A 13,893-nucleotide genomic window follows, 5' to 3' on the forward strand; every position below is an offset into this window, starting at 1 on the left:
TCCCAGCATTCTGGGAGGTCAAGGTGGGAGGATTGCCTGAGCCCAGGGGTTCCAGACAAGCCTGGGCAACATAGTGAGTCCTTATCTCTTCCAAAAAAAAAAGAAAGAACTGGATGTGGTGATATGCGCCTGTAGTCCTAGTTACTTGGGAAGTTGAGGTGGGAGAATCGCTTGAGCCTAAGGATTCGAATTTGCAGTGAGCTATGATTATGCCACTGCACTCCAGCCTGGGCCACAGAGCAAGACTTTGTCTCAAAAAAAAAAAAAAAAAAAAAAAAAAAAAAAAATCCTGATTTTTATCCTTGTATCTTTTTGTTCTACTTTAGGGGAACATTTACCTCTATTATCTATTAACCTCTCTGTTGATTTTTTTATTTCTGTGATTATAATATTAATTCCTAGGAGCTTTTTCTTATTCTCACAATATCTCTATTTTACAGCATCCATTCTTTATTGCTTTGTGGATGCAATATATTTTACCCTGTTGGGGTTCTTAATTATGTATATTTGAAGTCTTCTCCCTGCATTGACCCTGTTCCCTCCTGAAGTTCCTATCTGTCATGCTGGACCCTATTTCACATGTTTGGTGTTCATCTTGTCGTCTTTATTCATGAGAAGGCACTGAGCAAGGCTTTGTCAATTGGTGGCCTCGCATAGGATGATCACCTCTTTTCAGAAGTCGCCTTCCAGTTTTGGTATCTGTAGATCTCTTTTCTTGGGAAGGTTAGTTTCTCCAGAAGTCTCCAGTACCAATCTCCTACTGGCCAGTGCTCTGGGAACCCAGCAGAGGAAGGGGCTGTGGAGTGCATAGCTCCACTTAGTCCTTCTCTTTTTCAGTTGGTCCCTTCACCCAGTCACTGTTCCTATTGTCAGAACAGTGCACATCCTCTCAAGTTTAACCTTTGCTGAGGTGGGAGGAGGGGCATAGCAAGCTTCATGGTTTAGCAAGGATATGGAGTTTTACTCCTTAAAATGACTTGCAAGCAATCCCCCAATTTTCAGTGCCACCTCCACCCTGTCTTCTCATCCAAACCCCACTTAACCGTGTCTTAACTTGCACTTTCCTCAGGTTCTTTGCTGCATACTGGCTTGTTACTTCCTGACAATTCTGTCTGTAGACGTTTAAGTTTTGTCTGCCTCTGCTTTGAAAATTCACTCATCATTGGGCCAGTTGTTTTCGATTTTCCAAAAATGTTTTCCATGAATTTTGTCCTCCTGCATTCTCTTTCTTCTCATGAACTTATCTCTGCCTTTCACTTACTGTCATTTAGGGGTGGTTTTGGGAGAGAATGGAGATAAGCACAGGATTGTTATCTATCACATGTAATTGATAATCCCTGCTGATCAACTTGTGAGATTTCAGTTCAATTTAGATATGTGGTCGTCTGGTCCATTAAGGAAGGGTTCATTTGGTTACTCTGTACTTTTCAGTTTTGTTCGGAGATTATTACTCTCACTGTCAAAATGAACTAAGTGATACTATTTCTTGGTTTGAGAATATACTAGAAAAAAGGTCAGTTATCTCTAAAGTATACATTCCAAGTCTGACCTCAAACCTAGGCACAAGCTAACATAGTATTTCCACCATTACAAAAAATAATGACCTTCATTGCCTGGAGCCATAATCACAGTTGGGTGATTTCCTATTAGATCTATTTCTTAGATTTCCTATTAGCTTGACTTGAGTTGGGTCCAAGCTGGAAAAAAACATTCTTTTCTAAGAGCCACTTTATTCAGTAGTCCTAGTTATGTTCTGTAGGGAACTGAGCTTCCGTGAGGCATGTCTGTAGATTCTGTGAATAATGTTGGACCTTGATGTTCTTCTCCATTCCCTTGCTCAAACCACCCAGAGTACCTCTTACAAAATGCAGAAAGTTTTATGTGCCAGAAGCTTACATCATTGAACACGTAAACACCACAGCAGAATCAAGGCCAAATATTGTCTTTCAACTTTTTTTCTTAAATTTCATTAATACTTCAATTTTAGGAATAACAGCTGATTTATTAAAATTATGTTTAATATATTATTAACATGTATCAAAGATTACTGAAAAATTATTTTTGGGTCTTGTTCAACCATTGTAAAGTCAAAGGGCAATCAATTCAAATTTTAAAGGTTTTGTATGACTGTAGGGGAATCTGATGTGATTTCTTTTGTTTTGTTTGTTTTTTTGGAGACAGAGTGTCACTCTTGTCGCCCAGGCTGGAGTGCAGTGTCCCGAACACGACTCATTGCAGCATCGCCCTCCTGGACTGAAGCAGCCCTCCTGCCTCAGCCCCCCAAGTAACTGGGATTACAGGCACATGGCCAGATAATTTTTTGTAGAGACGAGTTTTGCCATGTTTCTCAGGCTTGTCTTGAATTCCTGGGCTCAGGTGATCCACTTACCATGGCCTCCCAAAATGCTGGGATTACAGGCATGAGCCACCACGCTGGGCCTGATCTAATTTCTAATCTAGACTTTATGAAAATCCTTTAAAAAAATAATAATATTTACCTTCATATGGTAGAATTAGTATTTTTCTGTTTCAGACACCTTATGTTCTTTGTTGATAAATCAAGATTGAAAGTATGTGGAAGTTCTGAGATGAAATCTTTCTATTTGCAGGTTCCTCTTGTCACCATGATAAAGAGTGCTGGGGCATCTGTTTTGTGCTAAAGCTAACTAGAAGTGTCGCTGCTCTGAGCAACAGGCGGGAAGTACTTCTGTCCTTAAAACCAAAAATAGATGCTCTTTCTCATTATCATAGCTCAAATGATCATCTTTTTTAATGAGATGGGCACATCCCTTGTGGTTTTCACAGATTTAATGATCAGATTATTTAATGCAGAGCTTGGGGAAAAACAGCTCTGGTAAGATAGATGATGGAAATTTTACTGGAAGCAAAAATAACAACTTTATTCCTTCTTTTTCTTTCTGCTAATGTTTTCAACCTCTTATTCCTTTGTTTGTTTAGAGATGGTCTTGCTATGTCACCCAGGCTGAAGTGCAGTGGCACCATCATAGCTCACTGCAGCCTCGAACTCCTGGGCTCAAGCAATCCTCCTGCCTTAGCCTCCCAAGTAGTTGAGACTACAGGCATGGGCCATAATACCCGACTTGCTTGCATATTGATTGACTGCTTAATTGATGAGATGAGGTCTTGCTATGTTGCCCAGGCTGGTCTTGAACTACTGGCTTCAAGTGATCCTACTACCTCAGCTTCCCAAATGCTGAGATTACAGGTGTGGGCCACCTCACTGGGCCTCCTGCTGTTTTTTAAAAAATTATTATTAATTATTTTTCATGATTCTTAAAGGCATTTACTTTTCTTATTTTAGTATATTGGTACGTTTACACATTTCTCACTATATTTTAACTTCAAGAGACCATTACCAGGGAGAAAAAAAATTATTTGTAAGGAGAGTTGGATGTGTCAGGATTTAGGTATACTGTATGTAGTCTGACTTGCTTTGGACAACTCTGCGAAGTATTGTGTATTAGTATGTTGGCAGCTGGAAGGAGAAAAATTGCTTCTTTGCTGATTTTAGAAAGTTCTGTTTGTATTTCTGAAAGTAAGACAAGAAACAAAAAGAATAGAAGAAATTTAAGGGAAATAATGTATGTGAAGGTGCCTTGTAAACTGCTAAATTACATTACAGCTCTTAGTTACAGTTATTGCAAGGGTTGAACTTAAAGTGAGAAAATAAGTTCCACAAAGATGCTATAAAGAAAAATGGGAAAAAGAGAAAAGAACTTGAATAGGAAGTTGTTAAGAGAAAACAAAATGGGAAAATGATAATGGGGAATTTTTACATTCTAGTGTTTTTTTTTACTGTGAAAATTCAGTAGTAGTTGTTCTTCCTATATGAGCAGTGAAGTTAAAAATATTTATTAGCCAAAAATAATGTTCTATGGAAATAATTTGGAAAAAGAATCTTATCTGAGGTTGCGAGAGTTGGATGGAAACTACTAGGCACAAGACCTTATCAGGTCTAAATAAAGATCTGTGTGTTGTAGGGGGTTATGTACTTAATTAAGGTGTAATTCACATCTGTAGATCTCTTCTGAGCCTTTCCTTTCGTTCTCATTCATACCTTTGCAAGGCTGATATCCTTAGCCCATTTTACAGATGAGGCTTAGAAGGCTAATTGATTTGCCCATAGCTACTTAATGTATGCAGTGGTAAAGGCCTACCCCTTCTTCAGGTTCTGAGTTTGTTCCCACATTTCTAGAATCTTCACATCAGGGCAACTGGTTTTGTTGTGTTTCTGGAGATTCTGCTTATTGAATTTCTCCAAAGGAGGTGCTTGTTAAATCACAGTGGTCACTTAGAAATAACACACTCCGGGCAGGTTTTAGGCTTGGCTAAATCACTTCAAATGAGTTCTGCTTAAGAAACACTGTTTGAATTCCCTAAGAACCAAGAAATAAACAAAAAAGGCATCACAACAGAGGCCGTGCCCTGTGCCCTTCAGATCTTATCTGGAGCTTGGTATTTTAAGTTTTGTTCTCTTGTACTTCATTATTTTATCTGAATTCCAAAATTGTAGCTGAGTTGAAGAAGGGAAAGGTTGGTACTGTAACAGAAATGAGATGCAACTCTTTAGGGCAAAGGAGAGGAGATAGCCAGACTACGAAAGGCAGACAAATATCCCCAAAGCCTAGCAGCCATCTGCCTTTGAGTAGAGGAATAAACAGCCCTCTGTTGCCTCAGAAGCTTCTGAGAACAGCTGTCTTGCCACTGGCCTTTAATGGGCAGGTTAAACCCAGTTACCAGCAGGATACACACAAAGCCAACCTTACACTCTCTCCCTCTATTCGCCATCAGTTTATCTCCAACTCAGACCTTGACTCTAATCAGCCACAGCTCTTGACTTCAGACCTGGCTCTGTAACTTGGATTTCCCCTTGAGCTCTCCAGAGTGTACTTATATCTGTGCTCTCCCTGTTGTGAGAACTTCAGCAGTCTCTTCCTTTTGATTCTCATTGCACCCTGTGCCTTAGTAGTAACTCCCCATCCAGCTCTCTTTGTGGTGGTAGAAACCCAGCTCCTGCCCAGTAACTGCTGCCACTCCTTTTCCTTGGAGTTAGTATTCTCATGTTCCAGCAGAGCAAGTAATTTATAGTCATGTTGATGATCCTGTGTCACCAAAGATTAATCACATTCTGGATTCTCTGAAGAAGGCATTACCTTTTAGAAAAAAAAATTAATCTGCTATGGTTGAAATTAAACCCATTTTGATACCTAAATGGGTAATCCCTCAACTGTTTTGAAAATCATGATCATTTTCAATGTCTTATTCTTTGAGATTTTTAAAATTTTTATTTATTTTATTTTATTTTATTTTTTGAGACAGTCTCTCACTCTGTCACCCAGGCTGGAGTGCAGTGGCATGATCTCTGCTCACTGCAACCTCTGCCTCCTGGGTTCAAGTGATTCTCCTGCCTCAGCCTCACAAGTAGGAGAGATTACAGGCACCTGCCACCGTGCCCGGCTAATTTTTGTATTTTTGGTAGAGACGGGGTTTTGCCATGTTGGCCAGGCTGGTCTCGAGCTCCTGACCTCAGGTGATCTGCCTGTCTTGGCCTCCCAAAGTGCTAGGATTATAGGTGTGAGCCACTGTGCCCGGCCTATTCCTGGAGATTTTAAAAAGCAGAAATTATATTGTACTGTAACTGCAGAATGATGCAGAGAATTATAATTATTGAATTATAGAATATATTATTTTGGAAGAGCATAAGCAACCTTTTAGATAGCTTGCGTCACCTTTCTATTAATAAATGTTGCTTTAAGCAAAGCCATTTAAAATTTTTTTGTGTACAAATTTATCTTTTAGGTCAACAACAGGAAATGCTTAAGCAGAGCTATTATATATCTTAAAAATAGTGAAATGAGCATAGTAGAATTAGTGGCCCTGTTGACATGAAATGTTTACTTTGGAGAGAATTCTTGGCATTTTTGTCCCACATCAGCATAATAAGAACTTGTAGGAGAGGAGGGAAGCATTAATGTATTTGTTGAGGATTAATGACCTTGTAGAGCATTTGTGGTAGTGAATATATTATGGCTAGTACCGTAAATGTAGTAATTAAAAAGCTGCACACTAAACACTTTGTAGACTGGCAAATATATTCCCTTCCTTTCCTTGATGGCTTGCATTCAAGTGAGTAGCGTATATTTATCTTGCTCTTAGCGTTCTTAAGAGTAGAAAGAAGTCTCAAAGATTGGTTTCCTTCCCAAGATATTGCTACTCAGATGGACACGATCAGATTTGATGTTCTCAGGATCAAGTTATTTTTTAACAATTCAGAAAAATGTCACATGGTACATACTAATAAAAAAAACTGTTCCTCACCTTTGGAAGCTTTATTATTAAAGTTACTTTTAGACGAATATTACCTTGTGTTGCTGCGTAATATAAAATGTGTTCAGGCCAGGCATGGTGGCTCACGCCTGTAGTCCCAGCACTTTGGGAGGCCAAGGCAGGTGGATCGCTTGAGGTCAGGAGCTCAAGACAAACCTGGTCAATGTGGTAAAATCCTGTCTCTACTAAAAATACAAAAATTAGTCAGGTGTGTTGGTGCACGCCTGTAATCCCAGCTACTCGCGTGTCTGAGATGTAAGAATCACTTGAACCCGGGAGGCGGAGGTTGAAGTGAGCCGAGATTGCACCACTGCACTCCAGCCTGGGGGACAAGAGTGAAAGAAACCGTCTTAAATAAATAAATAAATAAATAAGTAAAATAAAATAAAATGTGTTCAGTATGATCATGATACCTCAGGGCTTCTTTTATTATAAAAGAAGTAAAATCGTGAGTAATAGAAATATATATTAGGACTAAAACAGACTTGCAACCAAGGTGAATTTTTAAAATTTTCAAGGAAGCGAGACTTGGTTATCTCATGACTATTTATCTTATTGCTCCAGCGGGTTAAACCTAAGCGGGTTGTGTGAATGAGCATCTGGGAGGAGAGGCACCATGCTGTGAGAGTAATGATGTCCTGTCCTTCACAGGGGAGGATGACAAAGAAGGCAGACAGATGTAAAGTCTGCAATTTCTATTGCTTTGTGTCCTCAAAATGTTCATACCCATCTATTTTCCCATTTAAGAGGCATCTTGTTTTTCATACTTTCTGAATCCTCCCACTTAACATGCAGTATTTACTTACAAGTTCTTATTTATGAGTTCATAAAGATTTTCTTCTGTGAAAAGTAAGTGCAGCTGAATGTGATTTGCAGCTTTGCTTTGAGTCAGTTAGGGTAGGAAAAGAAGAAATAGAAAGACTATTTCTGTTCTCACCATTTAATTGGCCTCCTTACCTCCTAGTTGTGAAAGCTCTTCACTAATGTATTGGTTTATTGATTTATTTCACATTTATTGACTGCTTACTACATCCTATGCCCCGAGGATACAGAGATGGTCCAGTTAGTAGGCATCTGATGCCTTTGAAACCACCTCTGTCCTGACTGACTTCAGTGCAGATAGCATTGGTTCTAAAATCCTTTCAAGTTCCAGAAATGGCCTGGATCTTGTTCCTGTTAACAGAATAGACAAACTGCAGAGCAGGCTTAGAGTTTTTGAGATCACAAAGGCTATCTGGGGAACCTAAAAGCTGCTTTTCCAGGTGTTTTCCATTGCATCGGGTTTCTAATGAATCTTGCTGTTTTGGCATTACTGGGATACTTTCCAAGTATAAAGTCACTCCACTCCATTTCTGAATTGGCTAAAATCCTAGATGGAAAAGCGTTCAGGAGATCACAGTGGAATGGCACAACTGCTGTTTTAAGAGGCAGCTAGGAAGTCTCAGTAGCAGGTGCCACTGCGAACCCATTCTCCCCTCCTTCTTTCCTTTACTTTCAAATGTCTGCCTGTTTTTCATTTTCAGTAGTTTATCCATGGTAGGAAGGACTTTTGAATTGGAGCAATTCAAGAAGCTTTCTAAGATGGTGGGTAGGGCTGGGTGCGGTGGCTCATGCCTGTAATCCCAGCACTTTGGGAGGCCAAGGTGGGCAGATCCCAAGGTCAAGAGATTGAGACCATCCTGGCCAACATAGCGAAACCCCATCTCTACTAAAAATACAAAAATTAGCTGGGTGTGGTGACACGTGCCTGTAATCCCAGCTTCTCGGGAGACTGAGGCAGCAGAATTGCTTGAACCAGGGAGTCGGAGGTTGCAGTGAGCTGAGATCACGCCATTGCACTCCAGCCTGGCAACAGAGTGAGACTCCATCTTTAAAAAAAAAAAAAGATGGCGGGTAACAGTTTTGCTTAGTGAAACTATATGTACACCTTTGGAAATGTTGACACCCAAAACCCAAGATCATTTTAAGAAAAAACATCTTCCAGATCTTTTGCTTATATAGTGTTTTGTTTTGTTTTGTTTTGTTTTGTTTTTTGAGACGGAGTCTCGCTCTGTCGCCCAGGCTGGAGTGCCGTGGCCGGATCTCAGCTCACTGCAAGCTCCGCCTCCCGGTTTACGCCATTCTCCTGCCTCAGCCTCCCGAATAGCTGGGAGTACAGGCGCCCGCCACCTCGCCTGGCTAGTTTTTTGTATTTTTTAGTAGAGACGGGGTTTCACCGTGTTAGCCAGGATGGTCTCGATCTCCTGACCTCGTGATCCGCCCGTCTCAGCCTCCCAAAGTGCTGGGATTACAGGCTTGAGCCACCGCGCCGGGCCTTATATAGTATTTTTTGATACTCTGAAGTTCTACTCTTAGGGGTAGAACTTATAAATGCTCTTTTCTATCTTGGTACAAACTGCCTTGTTTGTTTGTGTACCTTAAAACAGACTTAGACTACTTTAATTTTGGGGGATAGCTTGCCAGAAACCAAGAATTTCATGATCCATGTCCTCAGACCATTTACTTGTCACATCATTCTCAACAAAGAGACTTTGCCGACCATTTTCTGAAAACATTGATGCCATTTGGTCTATTGCCTCCAAATTCCCAATACTGTTCATTATGACCTTATTATAGCCAGATTTATCTTTCCAGTAGCCCCCCCTTACCCAGTTTCATTTCTGTGATTGCAGTTTCCTGCAGTACAGTACACTAAGATAGCTATGAGAAATAGAGACCACATTCACCTGCTCTATTTTATTATTGGGTATCATTGTTAATCTCTTTACCGTGCCTAATTTATAAATTAAACTTTATCACAGGTACATACTTGTGGGAAAAAACATAGTATAGCTAGATAGGGCTTGGTTCTATCCATGGTTTCAGGCATGCATCCCCCATGGATAAAGGGGAGCTACTGTACTTTCCTTCTAATATCAGAGGGTTGTGGACTCCCCTTCTTCTTCAAGGTCAGCCCCTTCATCTGTACTCCTGACCCTTTGGCCCACCTCTTTTGAGATCTCAGACCATCTTTACCTCTTCCCTCTTGGACTTTCAGCCCCTCCCTCTGAACTGCGTCTTTCAGCCTGTAGCCATGTGCTATGAGCACTTAGTCTCTTCCAGCAGCCATGCATTCCCCTTCCTGGGCTCTTCTACTTGCTCTCTTGATTCTGTTATCTCTGCCTCCACCAGGTGTTATCTCAGCTCTCCATCAAGGTGGACAGTGACTTCTTAAATGCCAAATCCAAAGGTATATTTTTCATTTTTTATCTTTGTTCATCTCTTTCTATCCCGTGTACCTCTCTGCCATTCTTCCTGGGTCGTCTTCAAAAGATGGTTTTCCTCTGCACATTCTATTGTGTGTGTTCTCCAGGATTCTGCACTGATCGTGTAATGTTCTCCTTCTGTCCATGTTCCTGCAGTGACGCTACTCACTGACACGATCTCTGCTCCCCACTATGTTGTAATCGCTTTTATGCCTTTATGTTTTTCTCAGGCTGCTTCTCCAGGCTTTATGCTCAAGAATATCTCAGTATCCCCACCTGAATCTTCCATGCTTCAATTTCTCTCTCTCTTTTTTTTTCTTTTTTTTGAGATGGAGTTTCACTCTTGTTGCCCAGGCTGGAGTGCAATGGCATAATCTCGGCTTACCACAACCTCTGCCTCCTGGGTTCAAGCGATTTTCCTGCCTCAGCCTCCTGAATAGCTGGGATTACAGGCATGTGTCACCATGCCCATGCCAGTTAATTTAGTATTTTCAGTAGAGACAGGGTTTCTCCATGTTCGGGCTGGTCCCGAACTCCCGACCTCAGGTGATCCGCCTGCCTTGGCCTCCCAAAGTGTTGGGATTACAGGCGTGAGCCACTGACGCCTCAATTTCTAATGCCCCAAACTAAATTCCTTGTATTCCTTATTTCTTCTCCTATATTCTCTACCTTGGTTGTCACTACTTCATCCACATGTAATAAACCTAGAGTTCCGCTTTGAGTTTCTGGATGGTTCCAAGTACTAATTCTTCTCTCCCCTTCTCTATCTACTTCTGTTGCCCTAATCTCCACCCTTTCCTTCTCCCTGAATGATTGTAACAACCAAACAGGTCTCCCTGCCTCTACCCTGCCCCCTTCAAGTCCACCCAGAGAATCATACATCTGAAACCCAGATCTGACCCCTCAGTGGCTGTTTACACCCAGGATAAAGTCAGAGTTCTTTGAGATGTGTACATGGTTGCCATCTGGCTCCAGGCTTATTTTCTGGCCTCATTCTGAAGGCCTCACTCTAGAGAGTGGCCAGCAATTCTGGACTATACCATGCGGTTTCTTACCTTTCCTTTTTCTATTGCCTTGTCTTGCATCCCTAGCATGGCTAACTCCTACCCAGCCTTAGGACATGCTAGGCACCCCTTTTTTTTGGAAGCGCTCCCTGACCTGTCCATTTCTGGACTAGACACACCCTTGCTTGATATAAAGCTCAATGATTTTGCTCATCCCATAACCCTATAGTGGCCAGTTTGTGTGCATCCTTTGGCTCCCCTAGACTTCACTTTCCTTAGAGACAGAGATGGTGTCTTATTCATCTTTGTAGCTCCAGTGCTTAGCATGGTGCTGGGTGTATAGTAGGTGTTCTGCATATGTTTTTTAAATAAAAAATCAACAGTGACAGTAAATCGACTTGATGGCCACAAAAAAGGGCAAAAATAATTTCTGCATAGGAGTCAGCCTTAGAAGGGAGCATGAAGGGGACTTCTGCAGTGCAGATAATGTTCTGGTTTTGATCTGGTGTGTTTTCAGTTTAGGAAAATACATTGAGCTGTCCATTGTGGTGTGTGCATTTTCTATATGTTATACGTCACTGAAAATATTTTTTTTTTCCCAATCAGCGCGACATCTAACCTCCCCAATACAGAAAAACAATTTTCTTCCTTTCAAGCTTTTACAGTTTTACAGGATTTTAGTTCAGATGTCACAGCAAAGAGCCAGGCAGTGCTATTCCTTGATGTTAAGGAAGAATGGAAAAACATCAGGCAAATGCAGGTGGGATTGCCTGGACTTTTGATGGGGGCCAGTGAGGGCCAGCCCTGGTCGCTGGAAGCGACCTGTGCCTCTGTCACACTTATTGCAGGGCCCACATGCTAATCATCAGCAAGCCCTGGGCCTGCCTGCAGTGACAGGGAGACTTCATCTTGCATGCGACTATGAATAATTCATAAACATGGTTATCTGGAAATTTGTGGTCATCATTAGCATTTTAATGAAAAAAAAAAATGCTGTCATTATCCTAAGTCTCTGTTTTGTTTCTACCTTTTTTTTTGTCTCCCCCTACCGCAGCTAACCATCTCAGTCTTTCCTGAGGACTTGGGAACTGCAGAGGCCCCTACCAATGTGTTGACTGTCACTATGGGCAGACGGTACCCGGAGGCTCACTGTCGTCCAGGCAGCTCATGTATGTATGGGATCAGTCTCTCTTTTGCTTTTTTCCCTTTAATTTTCATTGTAGAATATCACAGAGTCCTGAATTGGTAAAAGCTTTAAAGGTTTAAATAAGGATGTTTAGCAATACAAGAGAATGGATTGCTCTAGGGTAATTTTGAATATTGCATGGTAAGAAATGTTACTTAAATTAGGATTTTTGTAATCAAGTGGCCCTAGAAGACCAGAATTGTATATCAACAATCTCCTTTTTCTGTTTCAGTGCATCCATTCTTTTTTTCCTTTTTCTTTTCTTTTTTGAGACTGGGTCTTGCTCTGTTGCCCAGGCTAGGGTCCAGTGGCATGAACACAGCTCACTGTAGCTTCGAACTTCTGGTTCAAGTGATCCTCCCACCTTAGTCTACTGTGTAATTGGGACTACAGATGTGTGCCACCGTGCCTGGCTAATTTTGTTTATTTTTTGTAGAGATGGGGTCTCGCTATGTTGCCCAGGCTGGTCTTGACCTCCTAGGCTCAAGAGATCTACCCACCTCAGCCTCCCAAAGTTTCTGGATTACAGGCATGAGCCACCATGCCTGGCCTAATGTATCTATTCTTCTATAGGCTTTTATTTTTTTAAGCTTTCGTTTTTCATCACAATATATAACATTTGAAACAATAATAATGCCATAAATTAAAAACATTTCGCAGTGATTGTTTGAATTCCTTTATAATCACAAAATTCATGGACCCAGAAGAGAGGTCCCCTGGGTATGTGTCTGTTTAATATGTATTAGGGAGAGAGTTCCTGGCTTTTACTTCTTAGCCTTCTCCAAAGGAGGAAACTCTTTCAGTTCCCTCAGGGATGATCTTCGATGTCTCACAACACTGACGTTTTCCTGGCAGTCTTTTGGGAACTGCTATAGTTGTAGCCTTTTCCTGTTTGTCGTTACCCCTGATTAACCTAGGAGAAAAATGATTCTTCCCTTTAATTATCTATCTTTATTTCTATGAAGGGCAGTGTGTCTCAGACTTACTTCTTGCTCCCTGCAGTCTTTTGGCCTTGGACCAGTTGTATAGATATTTATTTGTTTTTGTTGCTTTCCTTTGGAACCTGTGGAATTTTGGCTCTAAGTCAGGGGAAATTTGGGGTAATTCCCCATAGTGCTTTTGTTCCCATATCCTTTCTGTAGTTATGCTTATTCGTATTCACTTTTAAGTGCCATTACCTTGTGCAGCTCAGTTTTTTTCTTTATAGAAAAGTTATGGCTAGGCTCATGCTTATAATCCCAGCACTTTGGGAGGCTGAGGTGGGTGGATCACTTGAGCCCAGGAGTTTAAGACCAGCCTGGGCTTCATGACGAAACCCTGTCTCTACAAAAAATATAAAAATTAGCCAGGCATGGTGGCATGTGCCTGTAGTCCCAGCTACTTGGGAGGCTGAGGTGGGAGGATTGCTTGAGCCCAGGAGGTACAGGTTGCAGTGAGCTGAGATTATACCACTGCATTCTAGCGTGGGAGACAGAGCAAGACTCTTGTCTCAAAAAAAGAAAAAAGAAAGCAAAGAAAAGTTAGAACCACCCTCAAGTCCTCACCCAGACAATTGCTTGTAAAGTAAGTCAGATAGTTAAAAGCAGTAGCATTTTATAGCAGTAGGGAGGGATTGCTGATAATAGAATAGGGATTCGGATCAACAGCCAGCATTAAAGCCAGCAGTGTTGGGGTAAACAGCTTTTCACATATTTTCAGATATTGTTGGTATCTCCAAGGGTGTTACAGTTTTACTCTGAAATTAGCAATTTTCATAGTGAGCATCATCAGAATAAAGTTTACACTTGCACCCTATATAACAGGGATCTGCAGACTGTAGCCAATAGGTCAGATCCAGCCTATGCTTATTTTTATAGGAGCTGAGGGTGGTTTTTATATTTTTAAATGGTTACATTTTAAATGGTTATATAAGCACCTACATAATCTCTTTTTTGTCTCTTGGCCCTCAAAGCCTAAAATATCTGTGATCCTGTTAAGAAAAAATTTGCCTACCCCTGTGTAGAAGAAAGTTGGAGGACATGTACTGCCATTGATCCAAGTGAAATTGTTAGTACTTGAGCATTTTTGACATACAAAAAGGTTAATTTCATATGGTTCAAGCTAATATATT

General features: G+C 41.0%; 1 protein-coding gene across 7 annotated transcripts in view; it reads left to right on the forward strand.

Moving 5' to 3' along the window:
* APBB2 (amyloid beta precursor protein binding family B member 2) overlaps positions 1-13,893 on the forward strand; it is a 410,008-nt gene that overhangs the window by 144,136 nt on the left and 251,979 nt on the right. For all 7 annotated transcript variants that reach the window (XM_050790342.1, XM_050790347.1, XM_050790340.1 and 4 more), the window contains one exon: positions 11,652-11,766. In XM_050790342.1, coding sequence (XP_050646299.1) covers positions 11,721-11,766 — 46 coding nt within the window. In that variant the 5' untranslated portion in view covers positions 11,652-11,720. Of the gene's footprint in view, positions 1-11,651; positions 11,767-13,893 lie in introns of those variants that run through there.

This window comes from Macaca thibetana, chromosome 5 (genome assembly GCF_024542745.1).
Source record: "Macaca thibetana thibetana isolate TM-01 chromosome 5, ASM2454274v1, whole genome shotgun sequence".
NCBI lineage: Eukaryota > Metazoa > Chordata > Mammalia > Primates > Cercopithecidae > Macaca > Macaca thibetana.